Source organism: Manduca sexta, chromosome 12 (assembly GCF_014839805.1).
Source record: "Manduca sexta isolate Smith_Timp_Sample1 chromosome 12, JHU_Msex_v1.0, whole genome shotgun sequence".
Taxonomy (NCBI): Eukaryota; Metazoa; Arthropoda; class Insecta; order Lepidoptera; family Sphingidae; genus Manduca; species Manduca sexta.
In genome coordinates, this window is record NC_051126.1 from 2,863,445 (window position 1) to 2,886,052 (window position 22,608).

The 22,608-nt window shown below is 36.7% G+C and overlaps 1 protein-coding gene across 1 annotated transcript; it reads right to left on the minus strand.

Moving 5' to 3' along the window:
• Positions 1–215: 215 nt before the first annotated feature.
• On the minus strand, positions 216–13,838 carry LOC115444831 (NAD-dependent L-serine dehydrogenase). The gene is made up of 6 exons (XM_030170764.2): positions 13,620–13,838; positions 6,673–6,855; positions 6,197–6,314; positions 2,236–2,446; positions 728–884; positions 216–431 (listed from the first exon to the last, which is right to left on the minus strand). Exons 1-6 carry the CDS (start codon positions 13,758–13,760, stop codon positions 270–272), a joined length of 972 nt encoding a protein of 323 aa, XP_030026624.1. The 5' UTR covers positions 13,761–13,838; the 3' UTR covers positions 216–269.
• Positions 13,839–22,608: the final 8,770 nt, after the last annotated feature.

The following is a 22,608-nucleotide window of genomic DNA, read 5'->3' on the forward strand; positions in this document are numbered from 1 at the left end:
CAGTATTCAGGCAAATGATACCACACAGTATATATCTTTTTAAGCAAGCTCTATTTTATATACTGTCCCACTGCTGGGCACAGGCCTCTACTACTATTAAAATAACATGACTATTCACATTTACAAAATCACAGTTAAATGAAGGAACCATTGAGTGGTAGCACAGATGGAGCCCCAGCTCTAAAGTAAAGAAAAAGAAGAATAAAAAACGGCTATAACTAAACATAAAACTCCATATTTATTAACAAAACAAGTACAAATGCCTTAAATTACTTCTTGTCCGACTCTTCCTTGAGGAGCTGGAATACGAATGAGAAGTCCTTCTGGCCGTAGCCTCGGGACTGGACGATACGGTACAGCTGCGTCGCCACCGCGCCGAGGGGAACTGGGGATCTGATGCTGAGGGCCATGCCGCTGGCCAGCTCCAAGTCCTGGAATAAAAAAATATTTTTAGCCTACGATTATGGATCAAACGAGATGAAGAAAAGACAAATAGGTTATTTCGGATGGTATTTGATATCTGGAAAACGATAATTGAAAGACTGATGCAATCTTCACCATTGTTAGGGCAATCATCAAATTAAAATGAGGATGTGAGAATATTTAAAAAAAAAATAAAGACGAATTCAGTAACATTTGAATTATCAACCTTAAATACTTTAAATGCAACTATAAATGTAATACTTCACTCTTCTGTACATTTCATAGTAATTGTAAGAGAACGTACCTTAACCATGAGGTCGTTTTTGAAGCCACCGTCGTAGTTTCTGCTGGAAGGAGCGGTGGGCACCAGGCCGGGCACGGGGCAGTACACCTCGGTGGACCACGATCTCGCTGAGGAGTTGTTCAGCACGTCGAGCAATACTTTAGGTTCCAGACCCATTCTGGAAAAAACAATGTGGCAATTGAAGTCGATGTACTGATGTAAGGATACCAGATCTTCTTAATGGAGGTATTATACGTCTGTAAGAGTTATTCTGTGGTTTGTCAGCAGAAGCAAGACAACAAATTAATCAGCTAAGTTATGACAAATAAAATTTAACGTTTAATAATTCAGTACAAGATGAAAAAACCCTTAATCGTTTCATTTAAATGAAAAGCTGCCTGAACTACGGGTTCAGTACTAAATACATATATGTAACTGACAGGAACCATGTACTAGCAAGGAAATATGTACTCAAAACCCTCAGTTCTTGTGAATTCGCCACATCTAAATCTAAGAGCATTTATCAACCGCCTCTAGAAACTTGTTAACTCCTTACTGCAATAGTGCATGTTGTGGGATCAAAGTTCTTCGTAGTTCCTCAATGTGCTTTAAACGCAACGTCGGATTGAGTTTACGGATGGGTGTCTGTTGTGTTTTCACTTGACAACGTTTATTTTTGTGCTCTATGTGTCTAAGACTAGCATAAATACTGACGACTGTTAGAAAACGTATATTTAGACTTAACATGATCATTAAGAGATAAAATAGGTCTGTTTCTGGAAATTTCGCTTAGGTTGTTAATAAGACATAGAATCTATATTATAATAACTAAATGATTTTGTAAAATATTAATGTGGCGTTTTGATGTCGTCTTTTTTAATTTGTATACTATCGGTATTTTCTTTTTCAATTATATTACCTACGTCATTTTTATGATGGAAACGTGTACAGATCTTTTCGTAATCCTTACCAATCCCATTTATACGGACAGGTCCAACTTTACCTTCCAAAGACTCAGTCGTCACATAAATAATATTTTCAATAACCGCGCACTAACCGCGACTCGGATTGTGACGGTAAAAAATTTACTATACGTTCGCGATATTAAAAAAGTTCTTGCATTTAAATCATGTGACTCGAAACTTGCGCTGCAGAAGGTAACAGACTCTGTGTGGTTCGTATAAAATTGTAGAATGTGGTCTTCTCACAATAGAATGTACGAGTAAAAGTTATTTTAAGATCCTCTTTCACAAAAATATGACATTGGTGCAAGGCCAGTGGTTAATTAAAGGAAATATTATGAGCGATGAGGGTTGACATTTATCTAGATAAAATCCCTACTGGAATTCGGCGACTGAACTCCAAATTTTATCTAAGTTAGGTTATCTAAGTTATCTACGAATCTATTGTCATTACATTCGCTGAGCTATACCGCTCAGTGTCATGAATACGTGCCACTGCTGACTGGCTTCCAGGAGTTCCAGTGGCGGCTGTGAGATCGGGAAAAGTCTGTCCAGTTTAAAACTTACTTGATACCCATGTTCATGCACTCAGCGGTGGCCATGCCAGTGATGCCCATGAGAAGGTTGTTGGTCAGCTTGGCAACCTGGCCAGCACCGGTCGCGCCACAGTAGAAGTGCTTGGCGCCCATAGCCTGGAGGAGGGCGAGGGCTCTATCAAAGTCCTCTTTGCGACCTCCGGCCATGAAGGCGAGAGTCGCGTTTTGGGCGCCCATGGTGCCTGAAAAGAAGGAAATTTCGTTTCAACTTGGTATTCCTTTTAACTTGTGTGAGGAATGGTGATGTTGAGGGTAATATGTAGTTTTATTTAAAGATTTTTATTATTTTCGTACTAAGGACATGTAATAAAAACTCAAAATTTAATCCCGAAATGAGAAATTTCTTTTTTTGATTTTATTTTTTTACGGTCAGTAGAATTGTTACTTTACTAGGAACCTAACCAGACTTTGTATAGGGAGCACTGATAATAATCTACATCCAGATGCCGACGACAGCACAAAATTCACAAAAAGCCAAAAAAATTGTTCACAGGAACCCGCTGGGCTAATCTGATTACCTAAAATATATTAAAATTGCTCCAACCGTTTTAGAGTCAACAGGGAAAATATATACACACACATTTATTTTTACATAATATATACATAATATCATACATATTACAAGCTGATTCATTACTGAACGTTTGGTCACGGCCGATACCTTATCAGCGATAAGCGAACATACGGGTTCAACACAATTAGTTTCCAAGCAAATAATCCTTGAAGATGGGTACAACAGAAGGGCACCGGAACAACATATAGGAATGGCAAAAGGCGAAATCTCCCTAAAGGGAACCCGACACAATATATAGATACATAAATACTAATATACATAAATACGTTCTGCAAATCGTTCTAATGATAATTCGATATTCATAAATGGAAGACGAAAGGAATCGGTTTATATGGATCCTTTGCCGCTGACGTACAGTTAATTCATCAGCCTGGGCCCAGAGATATAAATAATACGTATAATTTCCTTCGTTTATCTTCTTTCACTAACCAAAGCAACCAACTTGATATTGGTGGAATAGCTCCATAATCAATCTCTTCGCCATAAATGAAAAAGAAGTAAACAAATCATTTAAAAAAATCGTTAGAGAATCTGTTAAACTTATTTTTATTCATAATTTATTTGATGGTTAAATTTTATATAATACGTAACAAAATCAATATATATATATATATATTCTAAAGTGTACCTACCTATCGGTAAAAACTTATAAGTGGCCTTTTGTAATTATTATAGGACATATTAATATTTATATCATCAGACTTTTTCTATAACCAATAAAATAAAATCACTGCTTCAACTGCTATTAGAAGATCCACATATATTTGCTGGTGGTAGGATATATTCTATATGCGCCCGGATAGTAACCACTATACACAACTCGCCAGTGTGTCGCGTTCCGGGATCAGCCTGTGTATATCCAGTTCCAACAGGCCGGCAAAATTGTGTCGATTGCTGAGGGGTAATCATCTCTAGTCAGTCGACATTATATTGGACCCTACCCCACTTACTATCATATGCAGTGACAATCACGGTGCCCGTTTAAAAAAAATATGACCTACTGCCTTTAAAACTGGGCTCAAGAGTCCCCTGAACTCTCTTTATCGGAAGAAATGAGGTCTAATTTTGACATTGAATTGGTGTTATGAAGATCCATAACACCGATTCAATATCATTTCGACATATATGAAACATTTGTTGAAACCGAGCCGGCTATCTTATCACTCACGTAAAATGTGATTGAAGCTATCAAGCGCTATCAAAGTCAAACATGAATTTAAAATAATTATTTGATACCAGATTTAGATAAATGCTTGAACGTTGATAACTGCACTGCTTTCTTTATTTTTAAAGTATTTTCGACGTTAAACATTTTTGTTGTATACAGTTTAAAACACAAATTATTTTTATAAATTATTCAAATACAAAATAAAACTGCCTCTGTTGTAGTTGCACTGCATGCGCGGTACGGCAGCTCCTTGAGGTCCTGGGTTCGAATCCCAGGTCGGGCAAAGAGATATTTGGGTTTTTCTGCTCAGTATCAATCCGTAATCTGGAATTTGTGCTCGATATGGCGATAGGCTCACCCACTTGGCGAAAAGTGGGTGCCCTGGTTGCGCCTCTGCATACCCCTTCGGGGATAAATACGTGATGTGTGTTTTTTTGTTTTATAGTTATATGGCATGGCACTAACCCCAAGGACATAAGAGAGTTTTTTCCATAACTATTATAACTTTCCTAACACCAATAAATGTATGAATTAATGATTATTAACTCATATATTATGAAATCGTTTATGTAGATAAAGACACGCCTTTGATTCGCACAATCACGATGTTTTGCAATAACAAGAAATACTTCGTAATTTTATTTGACCCAATGACCGCAGGTAAGTATGATAAGCGAACATTGCTCTAGAGCGTGAACTATAAAGCTACATCCACAATGATGAACGCGATACATCTCTTTGTATAAACAGCTAATTTTTTTTATTATTTCACTATTCTTCTGTTATAATAATGATAATAATGAAAGCCTTTATTCACCGACCAAATATACTACAATTTTTAACTTATTGTATAAGAACCAGTTAATGCAAAAAAAATGCCTTCTTATTCTTCAGCAACCAGTTTGTTGGTCAGGTTGTCCTTCGACATAGTTGTTACCATGTAGAAACAGACCAATACTTTTTTTAAGCATATTGATGGATTTGACTGTGCAGTGCTGAGGTCTGGGGTTCGATCCCCAGGTCCAGGCCCCGTATCACATCATGGGACGGAATACATGCGTCAGAAATACGTGCACTTATGGCGTCACAGGGGAGGGATTTTTGCTTCTTACGATGGACGGTCCTGATGTCGATTTCCTCTACGGAGTTATAATCAGAATTAGGAACACAGATCTGCCTACTGTATTCACTGTTACTGCATCGAGACGATCCCGCCGCATCCTATTTTTCAAACTAACAACATGACTTAGATATGTTTTTTTATATTCATTTTAATAAGTTATCTACATTTTCTAATCATGTCATATTCTTTACGTCAATTGGAAATCAAAGTCACAAAACACGACGCTAATCCCTGATAAAATGTGTTCAGTAAGCCGATAATATTCTTTTCCTGTAACAGCAAAGCTACAGAAAGAGACAAAACAAAATCGTCTTAATAAACAAGCACGTACGTCCAACGCAACTGCATTGATAAATAAGTTATCTCATAGTGTGATGTTTACACGTGCGCACGCGGCGAAAACGAGAAAGGTCGAGTTGATTTATATTTGCATCATTTCTGGTTCACTTTTAAACTAGACCTTTGATTTTAGAGTTAAACAGAAATATTGTATTAACTAGCTGTTACTCGTGGCTTCGGCCGCGATGGAATTTTCCAGAATAAAAGTCCCGCTATATATTTTCCCGGGATAGCCTATAACCTTCCTAGGATCTTAAACTATCTCCATACCAAACATAAAAATTTGTTCAGTGGTCATTAAGAAAACCGATACCATACAGACAGACAGAAAAGGGGACTTTGTTTTATAAAATGTATAGACGAATACTTTCAATTCATACATATTATAAAATAAAGTCTCTTGGTCACGTTTGTCTATCTGAACGCGATAAACTTTAAAAATGATGAACAGATTTTCAAATGGTATTCATCAATAGACGAAAGTAATATAAAGTAAGTGTTAATGTGTATACTGCTTTATTGTTTGTAAGGCTGTTCGTCTTCCTGGATGACTTCTTTCCCTAAGTATGCCTTTAAATTGCCTGCCCGGCTGCAGCGCCATGGTCGCGCGTCTAGGTAAATCCATATAAAAGATACACGTCGCAGAAGCGCTACGGATTGACTAGGATAATTTGAAGGTGCCCTAAGCCTTCCATTTCATCATCTGATTCTAAATAAAAATGTCTTACCTCCAGAAACGGGAGCATCTGAGAAATGTAATCCTTTCTCTTCAGCGGCCTCGCCAACTTTCCTGGATACCTCGGGGCTGACTGTGCTGGAGTCGATGAGGAGAGATCCTTTCTTTGCCTGAAGTATATTAAAAGTAATTGTCAATATTCGGCACCTCAATAGGTAGAAGCCGTTGGAAATATGTGTGACATATATTTATGGATCGAATCGTTATTAAGTATTTAGTGGAGGTTATATATATTCGAAACTACAGGTGGTAAAAATCAAAGCAATATGAAAATTGGAAGAAATAATAATGAATTATATTTTTATACCTTCTTGAAATTTTGAAACGGATAAATATCTCATATTTACCCACCATGCACAGCAATAATAATTTTAACTCAACTCTGTCATATTTTTAATCAAGACATTCATTCAATAAGTAGATGCAACGGCTTATCACAAAAATAAAAAAAACTTGATCTTTACTTACAAGGGCAACAACGCCATCCTTCTCAAGGTACGCGTCGAGGACAGCCTTGTTGCTGGGGAGGATGGAAAAGACTACGTCGGCGCCTTCGACGGCGGCGGCGAGGGAGTTGACAGGAGCGATGCCGTTCTTGGCTGCTGCGTTCAGTGCGTCTTTTGAGGGGTCGAAGCCACGAACATTGTAGCCCTGGAAAGGATTTTATATATGTTATTTAAGTGTAGACCATTAAGAAAATCAGCGTGGAAGACCGAATAACAGAAAGAACGAAATTAACTTCGATCTTCTTTTATATCTGTTACCTCCTTTTTTGTGATTATAAATTAAATTGTAAGTTAAATTAAGACCATTAGGATTTGTGCGAAAGACGGAAAGGAAAAAATTACTTAGATCTTCTTTTATACCTGTCACCTCACTTTTTGTGATTATAATAAATTAAATTGTAACTTAAATTAAGACTATTAAGAAAATTTTCGCGGAAGACGGAAAGAATGAAATTAATTTAGATTTTTTTTACCAGTCACCTCATTTATTTATGATAATAAATGAAATACAAATAATACAAAATGTTTAAAATGAACTATAAATATTTAATTATAGTTCGTGCGTTTGAGCTAACATTCATACAATAAAACTGGAAGTCACTTCCGCTGGGCACGCCACGATAGCGGCGGTAAGTCCCCTCTTCGAGGTGTGGCTGACGAGACGTCACGGCGTCCTCTCATTCCGGACGACGCAGGTACTGACCGGTCACGGCTGCTTCGGCAGGTACCTGTATCGGATCCGGGTGGAGGATACGCCCGCGTGTTTTTACTGTGCGGATCGGCCGGAGGACACGGTGGAGCATACGGTGGAGGTGTGCCCAGCTTGGGCTGAGCCCCGCCGTGTTCTCTCAACGGCCATCGGTGGCGGAGACCTCTCGCGTCGGGGCCTGGTAGAAGCCATGCTCCGGGGCGAGAGAGTGGGACGCAGTCACCTCCTTCTGCGAGGACGTGATGCTCGCAAAGGAGGTGGCGGAGCGGATACGGCGCCAAAGCGCCCAACGTCCCATCCGCCACGGCAGACGCACAAGACGCGGGCGTCGAACGTCTGCTGAGGATCGTCGGCCTCCGTAGGCGCGGACCGTCGGGTGACGAGCATTGGGTAGCCCGTCGCCCGAAACACCCCAACGGCCCGTGTGTTCGGCGCGTAGTGTTCCACGCGCGCCTCGAACAGCAGTGTCAGAGTAATTTGCGGGGCCCTTTAGGGCCGGTGCCTGCCTAGGTCTCAATGCCACCGGATCTTGGACCTAGGCACATAGGCAAAGGATGGGAACACCGTAGGTTCTTAGTCGGTAAAAGTCTGACACGCCCTCCCGCCCATCCCAAGGCGGGAGATAGTCAACTGACGATTTACCTACGTAAAAAAAAAAAAAAAAAAAAAAAAGTCACTTCCGCTAATTGCTAAAATACTTAAGAATTAATTTCAACGGATTTATCAGTCTGTAAAAAATATAAAATAATAAACGGTTGCACCAAACCTTCGTAATAATACAAATAAATATAGCTCAAGGATGTTAAAAACCATAAACTAACAAACTACTTTAAAATAGGCCTTAATTTTATCTAAACAGAAGTTTTATCATCACGGTAGCTATTATGTGATTAAACAGATTCGTAACAGTGTTTACTTAGCTCTTTATTGTTGATTTTTATATATCTGCAACCACACTATTGACACTTGGGTTACAAGTGCCTAAACGCTCACCCGAAAGTATGGTTTGATTGTATATGCCGGCCTGGTTAACCAACATATAATCAGGTTAAAAAAATAACTCTTGCCGCTATCTTCAATTCTTCCTTCTATGCAAAAACTTGTCGCTAAATCGCTTGATCCAAACCAAGTCTTTGCTTTGATAGATTAATGCTCAAAAAATACAATCGACTGGATCGGCAGCAATGAATACCCATGCATATCAAAAAGCGGGGATAGCCTAGTTAGGTGTGGAACGGACTGACGAGACGAATGTCCGCAGGTGCAAAACCCAAGGGCACACATCTCTGACTTTCCTAAAATTTTGTGTGTATTCTGTGTGTGTGCGTGTGTGTGTGTGTGTATTATGTGTGTATGTTTTACTTCACCGTTAAACCAAGCGATAATTGTGAGGAAATTGTTGAAGAAAAACATCGTGAGGAAACCTGCATACCTGAGAAATTTTCTATAAGATTTTTTGAGGATGTGTGAAGTCTACATATTCGCACTAGGCCAACGTGGTGGACTAACGCCTAAGCCCTCGCAGTAGTTGAGGAGGCTCGTGCTCAGCAATGGGACAGTATAAAATAGACGGCTGATATTATTATGATTATGCACGTCAAGCAAGAATTCTCAATAGGCTGTATAGGCCGCGACCTAGTGGCGATAGTGGCTAGCCCGCGACATAGTTGTAATTGAAGACTACATATAAAAGACCACCAGTAAAGACAAGGCAAGGCTTTTTCATTAGCACCAGAAATTGACATGTAATAACTACTTACTAAACCAACGGACTTTTGCATATAAAGGTCTTTCAACGACTAATCATCTACTACTAATCTAGCAAATCGTGGCTACAATGGTTTTCAAAGAACATTGCTCGCACATTTCATTTTAGCTGCACAAACTGTCATGAGATAGCTGTCCTAACGGAGTTTTTGATACGTGAGACCTCGCTCCTACCAATGATAGAATTTAACGGACAATTTCTTAAAACTGAAATTCTCAACATTAAAACACTTCCATTAGAATGTTTTAGTATCCGTCCATCTGCATAACTCAACATAATTTAATGGATTGATAAGATTTTAATTTTAAATAAGCCTAAAAGGAAGAATGCTGTCGCTTCATTTTTGCATTTACATAAATTATGGTGTTATATAATACAAGCTTTTATATCTGACTACGTTTGTAATTAAGTTAATTGTAATAGAATGTATATAAGCCTTTGATTTGTATGCATAGGTTGACATTTGTAAGTCAAAAACAATATGGTCGCTCTGTCATGACCAGCTTGAAGTTAGTCACGAGTGACAAAACCATTGTTATTGGAGACTAACGGGAGAAGACAATTACAGAGAACAGTGACTTCAAACCGACCAATAGCATGCACTGTACATAAGTCAATCATAGCCTGAGAATCGAATCCAGAACAATTAATATTATACATAGTATATAGACGATCTTAAATCTCAATCGCTGTCATCGGTAATCAGATTCAATGGCGAAACGGAACTAATCAGAATATTCGCGTAACATATTATGACCTATTTTTATTAATATCGGTATCAACCTAAAGATAAGGACTAAATTTGTAATAAGTATAACAATAACTTCATCTAAAAGTAAGTGATATCACACGGCTAGATTTTTTGCGTCATGTATTTTTGTATCGAAATTTGATCAGCGCATTGTGCGTATTTGGGACTATGGTAGCATAAACACGGCGCGAGAAACTTCTAATAGTTAATCATGTAACCATGGTAACATTAAAATCAAAATGTAATCATCAGTAGTGTTTTGAGACATACTTAAGTGATAACTTATCAGATACGAAACGCCAATTATTTATTATTCGTGATTTGAACACAAATTGACTATCGACTGACGAGAAATGATTATCCGTCGCCAGTGGACACATGCCATCCATTGATTTCGAATTTCAAACGTTAATTAGAAGAACTAACCTATAACTTACACGTGGTATCAAACAATTTCCTCATTCAAAAATAAACGCGTGCGAGCGAGAAGTCCGTTTGAGGTCAATGTCAGGCAAATATAAATGGCATGTTTACAGTTGCTAGACGTAGAGAGGCGGTCAACATGTTTATTATTGATCAGAGAGAGTTATGCCAGTAGATTTTCTATTTATCTCACTTAAATTAAACTATTTTACGGATTTTATCGCGGTTTTAATATTTTACTTTTCTCCCGACGTTTCGAAGACTTTGCAGCCTTAATGGTCACTGGGGGGACTGAGGAGTTATTCATCCGCAAAGTCAGAGTAACAATATCTACCTACATTTTTCAAATATACAACTTTTTTATTTTTTTTTTTATTTTTAGCTGTTGGTAGTCCGATTTACGCAGAATGAGCTCACAGTGTCTTATTTTATCTCGCTGTCAGTGGCGAAGGATGACATTTTCTGAAAGAGAACCTGATTTAAAATATAGGTATTAATAATATGCATGATTGCGCTCTGCAAGTCGTTCTGAAAAATAGTTTTTACATAAGTTACGAAAGTTTCGGCAGGAATCGGCTTATATGAACCCTTCACCATTGCTCACTGCATATTGAGAGATTGTTGTACTACGAAAAGATTATTTAATCAATTCAATATCTCAATATTTACATACCAGCTTTATATTGACTTTCCTACTTACTTAGGACATTATACTACTGAGCGTTTAGGTCTTATTCCTACGCTGAATAGTGCAGTTTGGTAGACAACACTTTCTTTTTTCACTGAAGCTTTGGATAATAGACAAAGGTTTATCCACTTACAATAGAAGTGTGTTTTGGGTTTGAGTTTGAATCCGCAACTTACTTATTAATGAGTATAAAAATAATTTAATAAGAATAGAGAATACTCAAAAAGCTATACTCGAGGAGGTACGCAGACGCGCAACACCTGCAATTATTTCGCCGTGCGTATTGCGTACTATATATTGGCGAGCTTATCGTCATATCGAACAAAACTCCGGACTCCAGGCTGATACCGAGCAGGAAACTCAATATCACATTATGAACCACCTCAGCATGGCGATCGGGCACCAGACGAACGCGCCACAATTATATAGAATCAGTATGAGTGACGCTATATCTGTTACTATTGTATAAGAATCAATACTAAACACGCTACTGGTAACATTAATAATAATAATAATAATATCAGCCCTGTATTATATACTTGCCCACTGCTGAGCACGGGCCTCCTCTAATACTGAGAGTGATTAGGCCTTAGTCCACCACGCTGGCCTAGTGCGGGTTGGTAGACTTCACACACCTTCAAAATTACTATAGAGAACTTCTCAGATGTGCAGGTTTCCTCACGATGTTTTTCTTCACCGTTGGTAACATTGAAATAACATAAATAACAAGAGTTTTTTGCGTATTATTAGCACTCGACGGGAATAAACGTAGTCGCCCCGCCCCCGGATAGGATATGATTAATGCATACACGTTTCTCGCTGCTGCGCGTATCAACCTGTTCTCCAGTTAAGAGTACGTTGGAACTGCTTTAGTGAAAGTTTTCCGAGACGTTCTCAGACTTAGACCGACTCCATGCTAATTGTGTCGAACACTTATGTAGATTTACAGACTCGTTCTATCATGACTTCCCGAAATTGTGGATTATTTATTTTATTTGGACAACCAACAAAACACAACATACATATTTATTTGTTACATGTAACAATAAGTAATTGCTGTAGTGCTGTTTTACTTACAGGCTGTCACCGCATGAACATACTATTACATATCAATAAACAATGATTATACTAAAGACCTCAATACCATGAAATAGACCTGCTTGATCAATAATGACAGGATTCGAATCCAATATATTCACACATTTACTCGATTGGCAACGAATAAATTTGGTTAACAGATTATTTTTATATTTAACTCGTCGGTCCGGTATTTCGGGACCTATGTTTAACGTATCAACTGTTACCTTATCATAATCAACTCTATCTCTTCGATCTAAGATACCTAATTGCTTGAATATGACAATTACGTAATACAAATGTATTTTTCGTTTTTTTTTTTATTTTACGCCACACCCACTCTTAATTTTATTTAATATGCAATAATTAGGTGTACGTTTAAATCACTTAGAATATTCATATCGAAAGTCATTGGTCGAAGTTGGTTTTATGGTTAAGACAAATGATTTTTGTTAATGTATAAAGTGGTTTGAAATGATCGAGTTTAAATATTTCAATTCAATTTAAATAAAGGACTTATCTTTATGATAACGTCTCAATACCTAATAAAGTTCATAAATTATCGAAAATTTGGAAACTCACTAAAAGTACTCAAAAATATAATTACTTCGATGTGATTGAACTTTACTTAATATTTAAAGACTTAAAAAGATCTCAACCACTTCTTACGTCACTAGGAACTCTACTATAATTCATAGTAATTAGTTATTCTAACTAAAACTGTAGAATAATTTACCAAAAACGAATCAGTTTTATCCAGAAATAGGCAAATATCGCGACATACACCAGCACGGATTTAAATACTCGCCACGTGCCTTAAAACCGGTTCGAACTAAAAACGTGATTAGGAATAGTCGAGACGAGCAAGTTACTGGCTTGACAGAAGCCAGTAGCCTATTATCCAGAACTCATTAGAAAGCATGGAACGTTGTCCGCCCGTCACCTTGAAATATTATGTTACGCTCCTATCTCTATGGGCTTTAATATCTTACTCGTATTGACGTCTTGAAAACTAAATTCTTAAATAAAATAAACATTTATAAAGGCGAACGTAAGAAACCAGATGTTTCTCTTATAACATCAGCATTTTAAACGTGGTTGTAAGATATATTTACTAGATTAAAAATAACTAAATGCACTAAACTTCATATATATTATCAGCAGTGAGAGATGAGTCATATTATGACAATACTTATGTATGACAATGACGATTTATGATAATACGTCCTAATAATTATTATGAAAATGATCCCACTAATTAAAATACAGGACATGTTAAGATAATAACACGACAAAAACTGTTCCGGGTTTGTTAGCTAACCTATTCACTTAAATATACCTGGTCCTCAAATAAAATATACATTCATATAGAAATAAAGCTGCGTAATAAAGCCCTGCGCAAATTAGGACAATAACACAATAAAATAACCTAACATTTATTAATAGCATTAAAATTCAACGTCCATGGCCATCAGAAGCATGGCGGCACGTACCTTTTTGACCAGGTTGGCGGCCATGAAGCCACCCATGTTCCCGAGTCCGAGGAACCCGACATTTTTGTCAGCTCCCGAGCTGTAAGCCCGGCGCGAGATGGTGAATATACACTGGGTGGTCAGTACGCTACGCGCGGCCATCTTGGTTCTGTATTTAGACGCGTGCGTTTACCGGCGCTAGCGCAACACAACTGAGCCCACTTGTTTTTATTCAAATGTATTCCACGTTGTCTCACTATTGTTATCAGTTATGGTTTGGATGTATGTGGATAGTTGGTGGCGAGTGACTGGCCCGATTACTGTCTACATAGTAATTTGAATTTATGACACTGAAACAGACATATCTTTTTATATTAAAACAAATTATTTTATAGTATTTGCTTTCATTCTTTTGTTTATATATTCATATTGTAACAGCACGATATTTCCATAAATACTCATGTAGTATCTTATTGACAAAAAAGAGTGGTTCAGAATAAAAAACACACTGGACATTCATTTTACATACAAAAAATATTATATTATTCAACTTTATTTTCCTTGTTTCAAGAAATATTCATTTAAAATAAATAGTCTAATTTATAATAACAGTACCATTTAGTGCATAATCAAATTTATTAACATGATAATCAAACGAAACTTGAACTCCATTTTTATTGATAATATTATCAGTTAGTAATTGACAGTAACTTGCACTGTCTGCACCACGTCATTAATTATTTGTCAATGAAAACGTCGCAGTCACAAAAACACGTTATTTGATTTATTTAATTGAATAATATCATGATCCACGTTACATTGCCACAAAAAGTAAGTCATTAAGTCAAATATTATTATTGCATTTATTGTATTAATTATAATGAATAGCTACTTTAGTCATTGTTGATTTTAATTTATGCGTACACGCATTTAGGTATTTTTACAGCTTAAGTATAAGGAAAAATGAGCATTGAATTCCGTAAGTAATAAGCATTATTTTGCTACAAATTCGGGCATTATGTTAGGTAATAGAGATCATATTTTATTTGTCATATAAAGTTGGGAGTTGGTAGGTCGCCTATATAAGTAGGCAAGTCATATTTTGAAATATCTTCCAAAATCTAAGATAATATAGTGCTAATAGGTACATATTTTTTCGTACATAGCATGAAAGAACCAGCTCTAACAGAGAAGATAAATTTCACAGAAACCAATAGAAAGTGACAGTTTGCAGTTGCGCTCCGTATAACGACATTTTAGACTCAAGCACCTCTTAAATTTCCCTAATCTATTCCTTTAAGACCGGCAGTGCATCCATAATTGTTGTGTGGTCGGTGGAATCACTTTTCTGGTCCCTTGCCTTTTACAAGCACATCGCGTCTCTCTTTCGAGGGATAAGCAGAGGTGTAACAAATATTTTTTTTGTATTACTTTGAATGACAAGACGAGCTTACCGTTCGTTAGATGGTAAGCGATACGATCGCCCATAAACAGTAGAATCACCAACAACTTGAATTACAAAGTCTTGTTTGGTATTCCACTGCGCTCGCCATCCTGAGACATGAGATGTTAAGTCTTATTATGTCCAGGTCTAACTATATCTCATCAAGCCACGCGCTTGCCTATAGGTAAATATTATAAAAAAAAATACATTTAGAAATGTCGACGTACGCACGCACCAATCATAATACGTACAAACACATTAATTCGTATCAGATATAATCAAGTCAGTGGAGCCATGATAACGTTTTCAACAATCAGGTGTTTGTACAGAGATTTGAGTTATCAAGGTCGTTCCACCATCGCGTCGCTATGAGGATAATTTGGTTACAATTTTGTTAGGTATATGTTTGTACGGCGCGCCCCTTCCCGCGTCATACCTATCTTCGCTGTACCATAAGTGGACATCAAACAGTATGCAATCAATCAGCGATCATTTTACTAGCTCCTTCCGTATACGTAACAGTGACGACGAGTACCCTAGACTCAAGAAAAAAATAAGCATTTCAAAATATCTAATCCTGGCCTAATCGGTTGTAATGTCAGGATATTAGGTGGCGAGTGAATCAACTAAATGCCAGATTAGCACTAATATATTTAAGGAATACATCTCATTTTATAGGTCGTTTACATAAGGTATAACAGTACATAATACAATAACATGTGCCCACTACACGGTTTCTGACCGAAGGCGCGCCCATGCATGGGAGGACGTTTGTCGGGACCCTAGGCACACAATTAAGGGTTTATACCTCATGGTTGCCAATTCACATTGAGGTCTATAACGGCTCGCGAACAGTTCCTAGCCTTCTCCCCTCCTCCCATCCTAAGAAATTCCTTATCCTTCCCATACAGTTCCTTCCTATCTATCCCCTCACAACTTTTCTCCAGGACCCTGCAGTCGATAAGCCGGGGGATTCCAGTATCAAAATCAAAAAGTAAAAAATACTGAACCGACTTAAATACTTATATTTCTATAGGAACAATCTAGAAGTATATCTCTTAAAACAAAAAAAAATATTTTCCAAATCAGTTGATAAATTACTTAGTTCTGAGGTTACATAAAAAATACACGGTTAGAACCTCCTTATTTTATCGTCTGTTAATAATACAAAATATAAAAATACAGTCATCATCATCAGCCTATATCTTTGTCTAATGCTGGACATAGGCCTCCTCCAATATGGGCTATTTTACCAGATCTTCGGCCGGTCGCATCCAGTTCTTGCCTACCTTTTGCAAGTCACTCCACCTAGCTTGAGAGCGTCCGAGTACGATTGCCGAGTCGTATTAAATACAGTAACATTTTATTACCATAATTTCCCGCCAAAAATATACAGTAAAATCTCATTAATACAATACGTTGCATGTCGTTAATCAACATAAATTAATAAAGTCGAAACAAAACCCATTACGTGGCGCCCATTTTATAAAGTTGGACACTTGCACCATAAATATATAACTAAACTACGATACGCATCTGCATACGGACTTTTTAGTATCTCCATTACTTTTTATGAGACAATAGTTCAAATTAATGGCGTTTATGGAGTTTTTTTAATCAACTTAATGTTTATTCGCTTGCTGATGGTATTCTTTACTGCCCATAAAAGTCGCAGCACGAACTAAGCATGCATACCGCAATGCGTTGGTCATAGGGATCCAAGATTTCAAGTCTCAATTTTGAGGCTACGAGACTTTGTCTAGTATATGAAATTAACAATATCCAAACCAAAACACGACGACTAAGATGCTTTCATATTTACTATACTTTTTATTTAAACAAGCACGACAAAATAATGGTACACGGAGTGAGAATAGAATGTCGACTAATGAGAGATGATTACCCCTCGGCAGTCGACACAATGTTGCCGGCCTGTTAGAACCGGATATACAGAGGATGATCCTGGAACGCGATACACTTACGTGGGCAGCTATGGTAGGTTTTAACACCTTGGTCGATATCCGAGCGGATATAAAATAGACCCTAACACCAGCATAATAGATTTAGTTTTTGTTCTAAGTTACTTGCTCTACCGATCTACTTATTTCTGCCACCAAGTATCAGTATACAAACGCAGCTATTTATTACTTAAGGCCAGTTTTTATTTACTGTTATTGGCAAAATTATGACGTTTGTGTTGTGGAAAATATTATGGATTTTAATTTAGCAACGTTTATGTTTTAAAACCTCTAAAGGCCTTTATTTTAATTGCTACTTTTACTTCTACAGTACATAAAGAGATTGGAATATAATATCGAAAATGCAAGATTTTATCAAAAGTCACGTAATGTTCGTTCTGCTTAACTCATTCATTTGCAACATGAAAGCAAATTTTCATTCGCTGATGAATTAATTAAACGTGACAGCGCGGTTTTATTTTAATTATTAATAAGTGCATTGTATCAACAATGGACCGCTCGGTTTGTTGCCGGCTATTACGGATCACCGGGTTTCCGGTTCGTTCCATTTGCGGCTTCACTTTGTGATAATATTTGTGCAAATTAACTGCACGAAGTTTATCCTTGAACGTACCTAGTTTTAACTAATCAATAATTTCTCTCAATTCACACAAACTTAAACGACTATTATATTAGTATTAAATTGTGACTGGGGTTTTCCATCTTATAAAATTACTCAGTCGCAGTTCAGAGGCAGAGAAAGTTGGCGGTGTGATACACCCGTGCCTTGGAAAGCACATAAAACCGTTGGTCCTGCGCCTGATCTCTCTCCGGTTATGTCGGATTACCGTCTCACCGGACTATGAGAATGAAGAAACAAAAAGTACACCTGTGTATTGCGCACACATATTATGTGCAAGTGCACTATATTTCCTGTGTACTTGACTGATCTTGATATGGGCCGCCGTGGCCGAAATTAGTTTAGAAAGGAAATCGATTATACTAGTATATTAGTATCACTGTATCCCTTATCAAATCGTTTATCAATCGCTTGTTTGAATATTAAATAAAACACATTATTCGAAAAGAGGAAACATATACCTGAACCTCACTAAGCGAAACTTTTCACACATGGTCATAATTGCTATTAAATTTTAGTAGGCGCATGCAATATAAACTCAGAGTAAAGCGGCACCTACCATCGCAAGTGAACCCTGAAGTCATTAATTGGTTGATAATGTGATGATTAACGCATCGAAAGTTTCATTATAATAACTTAACAAGAATGGAAGCTATTAGGTTAATAACATAGTTGGATAGAATGGAATGAATTCACGCGAAAGAGTGTTTTATCAGCTGGGAAGTGGCGATAATTTTATATCCGGGTGCTGCCGATTTAATCTGCTTATTTGATAAGTGAAATATTTGCTATATATTAATATATAGCTTGTGTATGTAATGAAAGTGTTTTTATTTTCCAAATTGAAATTTCGTATTTTTAAAAGTGCAAGCCCTGTTAATTGTTACAACAGACATACGACAAAAATGCCACAAATGAGGATAACCTTGTATTGATATGCCAATTCAGATAAAGCTACTGTAAGTTTTAAAATAATGACATGAAATCCCAACGTTAATACCATATTTTTTTTATCGTGGTTCGGGATAGTGTCTTGACTGCACCCGATGATAAGCAACGTGAAGCTCAAAGAATATAACAACCGGCAAAAGCATCCCCAGACGGTGGACACAGTCATGTCGGCCTGCACGCTCCGCTAGAAGGACCGCAAGTTATTGAAATGAAACTAATTTTCCAATTCTATTGCGGTTTTTTATATTTTAGTTTTCTCCCGACGTTTCGAAGACTTTGCAGCCTTCATGGTCACGGGCTGCAAAAAACCGCAATAGAATCCGAAAATTAGTTTCATTTCAACGTCTAACATTCGCGTAAACATAAGAAATCATGATCCCAAGTTATATCTCCACGCAATTTAGTTGCCCCAATTGAACAGATCTAGGAACATCACGTTTCAAAATCAAATGACAAACATTGATGCCAAATTAAAATCATATGTGTCTATTTTACTAGATATTTTCAAACAAGAAAAATAAACACCTCATTTACACAATACAAAAAACGCAACGTTCTAAATTCATCAACATTCTATGTAAAGGCCTTTTCACACTAGCGGCCTGCGTCTGACGACCAAGCAAAATGAATATCAATGTAACAGTATTCGGGTGCTCACGGGGATTTGAGAGCGTTTTGGCGATCTAACACAATAGGCTTTGCGGATGACATCGTGTCGTGTAATTTAAGCACCTTACACACTGTCGATTTGTGACGCGATTTCGGAAATTTACATTAAAAAGCTGCGAGTGTAAAAGAACATATATATAAATGGAATTTCAGCCCTGTTTGTTTTCCGTATATTGACTGTTATTTTCACTTTAAACATAATTTTACAATAAAACTATTCATAGCTAGCGGTGCCTCGCTCCACCTATGAAAGTTTTCTTCAGAATAAAAGTTGTGAAATCTAGCATTTTACGGACTATCCCCTAGTACGAGATAATTATGGTTAAAAAAGGAAAGTAAATACACGGATTTTGCCTAAAATTAGTTACCTAATGCAATAGGAAAACACAATACCAGATATAATTTTAAAATGGAATAGGCTAATAAATCTTCTAATAGAGACGTGATTAATTGCCCCCGTCGGGCTGACGTTGACAAATCACGTAACGACACTTGTTTCGGTGTTCCCCCTTCCCTCTTCGGGAGTTTTTTGCACACCGGGAAAAACTGAAGTTTTTACCATCCAGGAATTGTTTGACCAAAGTTTCATTAAAGAGGAACGATTCACGGTGACGCGCAGTTTGTGTGACTGGAATGTGGACGCGGGTTTGTTTTTTTTTTTACTGCTTTGAATGACGAAATGAGCTTACTGTTCGCATGGTATGCGATACGACCCCATAAACAGTATAAACACCGTCTAACACATTGAATTACAAAGTATTTTTTGGTATTCCACTGAGCTCGCCATTCTGAGACATGAGATATTAAGTGTTATTGTGTAGTTACAATATACTTCAAACTGGAACATAATAGTGACTACACACTGCTGCTTGGCGGGAGAAATAGGTATTGCATTGGAATCTACCCAGGTCCCAGGCGGACTCTCACATGAGAAAGACATACTTACCACCAATATGAATCTATAATGAGAAATGCCTAGTTCGAGTATTATTTACGTTTTAATAACTATAAATCCTTTATTTTAAACGCAATTACTAAATTCTGAAAAGCCTTAACAATAAATATGAATCATAGTAATATTCGTTAAAATTAAAATGTAGAAATTAAATAAATACATCTTAATTATTTTTTATGCAGCTAAATATCAAAGAATTTTCATACCTGATGCATCTGAAATGCCACACCGCTGTATGTATCTTCGCTTGTAAATATAACTTCAAGATATCCAACATTGTTAAGTAAAAATCGGGGGTATAAATATTATTTTAAATATTTCATAGCACCTAAAATTACACTGCATCAATTTCCTTCAAATTAAAATATAACCACGCTTGCACACTACTGCTTGACGATCAAATAAAACGGTTTCTTTTTTGTTTTTTTTTTTAGTGAAACTTTTTTAGAATCATTGTAATTTGAATCTGGATGAAACGAAAATGCGTCCACGATATTTGAAAAAGGAACAGAGTTCAACCAGCCTGCATGCTACATTTTGCATTCTTTTATTTTAAATTTGCGTCCATAGCCAATTATTCTGCCAATGTCTTCCAGTTTCTTGAAATATGCCCAGTTGTTTTTTTATTAAAAAGTCGATGGTCGTAAATAGAAAGTTTATTGCACTACATTTGATCCCCTATCAATTTTGTGTACCGTTTAAAGGACCCCCGTCGCTCCCCTTGTTGGCAACCCTCATCTTGCCTCTAAATAAGGTCAACGAACTTCGAACATAGTAGAGATTTTTTAAAAAAATACTTCGACCATATCAAAATATTATGCGAAGTCGCAGTTAAAGTAAAAAATATATTTGTTTCGTTATTCTGCGAAAATATTTATTTAAAATTTAAAAACTTCGTATAGTAAGGTTGCGAAAGTACAAAAAATTAGATCCAAAAAAATATTCATTAGTTTTGCAAAATTTTAATATACCAACATCCTTTAAAAAAAGAAAAATGTTTAATTAAGAATACAAAATTTAGGGAACACTAGCTTCCGCTCGCAGCTTCTCCCGCGTGGATTTCGGACTTCAAAAATGGAGCTGGTTGCGAACGTTCGAGAATGTTCGTTTTACGAAGCTACTCGCTAAGTGATTCGCTACCCTCTAGGTGCCAAGCAAGCCGCCCGCCTGTGCGTTCGCGACCTTATATATATACAAAAATAATCCTTATAGCATGATTCAGTATTCACGCACGATGGCTTATTATTAGCGTATTTCATGTATAACTTTAGTGTTTCTATACCGATTTCTATGATTCTTTTTTATGGAATATCTAATAATGTTAACTTTTTAAATTAGGGATGACTGAGAGTGTTATAAACGTAAGAGTAGGCAAATATAATGAGAAAGCTTCGAACTGCTAAGCTATCGGGAGTTACACGTGTTATTGTGAGTCAACCATAAAAGATAGACATATGCTGTCGTGGGATATTTTTACATAATTTTAAGGAGAACATTTCCGTCATACATGATTTCTGTGTAGCTTTAACCATTAAGGTTGCACACGCGATGGAAGCTTAAAAAATTGAGTAACTTCTCCCGTTTTCCCAACATTTCCCTTCACTGCTCTGCTCCTATTAATTGTAGCGTGATGAAAAATATACTATAACTAGCACAGGAGTATGACAAATAATTGTACCAAGTTTCGTTAAAATCCGTCGAGTAGTTTTTGTTTCTATAACGGTTATACAGACAGACAGACAGACAAAAATTTTACTAATTGCATTTTTGGCATCAGTATCGATCCCTAATCACCCCCTGATAGTTATTTTGGAAATATATTTCATGTACAGAATTGAACTCTCTACAGATTTATTATAAGTATAGAAGATAGATAAAGAATTAAAAAAATAACTTAATAATTTTGTTTTTCAGCCAGAAATCTTGAAAATCGAATCCGTTTATCGATTAAACCACGAACAGCGTTCGATATTAAACACAAACTTAAACAGCGAATACGAATGGAAACTCGATTGATCGCAAGCTGTAAACCAACAGGAGTCGTAAACTTGTGTTAACAGCTCCCTTGTCTGTTCAAATCGATACTCATTCACGTATGCACGGTTACCGAATAGTTTACGTAAGGGAATTTACGAATGGATTTAACGTACGTTGACGGAGGATATAAGCTTGGAGTAAAACGATTCAGAAATACTAAAATATACAGCCATCTGAGGTATGGCATAACGGATATAGGTATAGGTGATACTTTCATTGCTAAAAAATAAAATCTAAAATTTTGGCGTATATTCTCAATCGATGTCATAATTTTTAAATTTGGTGAATTAGAATAAAACTGGGGTGCTATTATAATTTCACACTTGAACAGTGTAGGTAAAAAAAAAACAAGAACA

What these genes read in the sequence shown, in the direction of transcription:
- LOC115444831 (XM_030170764.2), bottom strand. Translation starts at nt 13,760, where the DNA reads ATGGCCGCGCGTAGCGTACTGACCACCCAGTGTATATTCACCATCTCG. An exon ending in CCGCCAACCTGGTCAAAAAG is followed by an intron (nt 6,856 to 13,619) that starts GTACGTGCCGCC and finishes AATCCTTTCCAG; the next exon opens with GGCTACAATGTTCGTGGCTT. An exon ending in AAAACGACCTCATGGTTAAG is followed by an intron (nt 432 to 727) that starts GTACGTTCTCTT and finishes TTTTTATTCCAG; the next exon opens with GACTTGGAGCTGGCCAGCGG.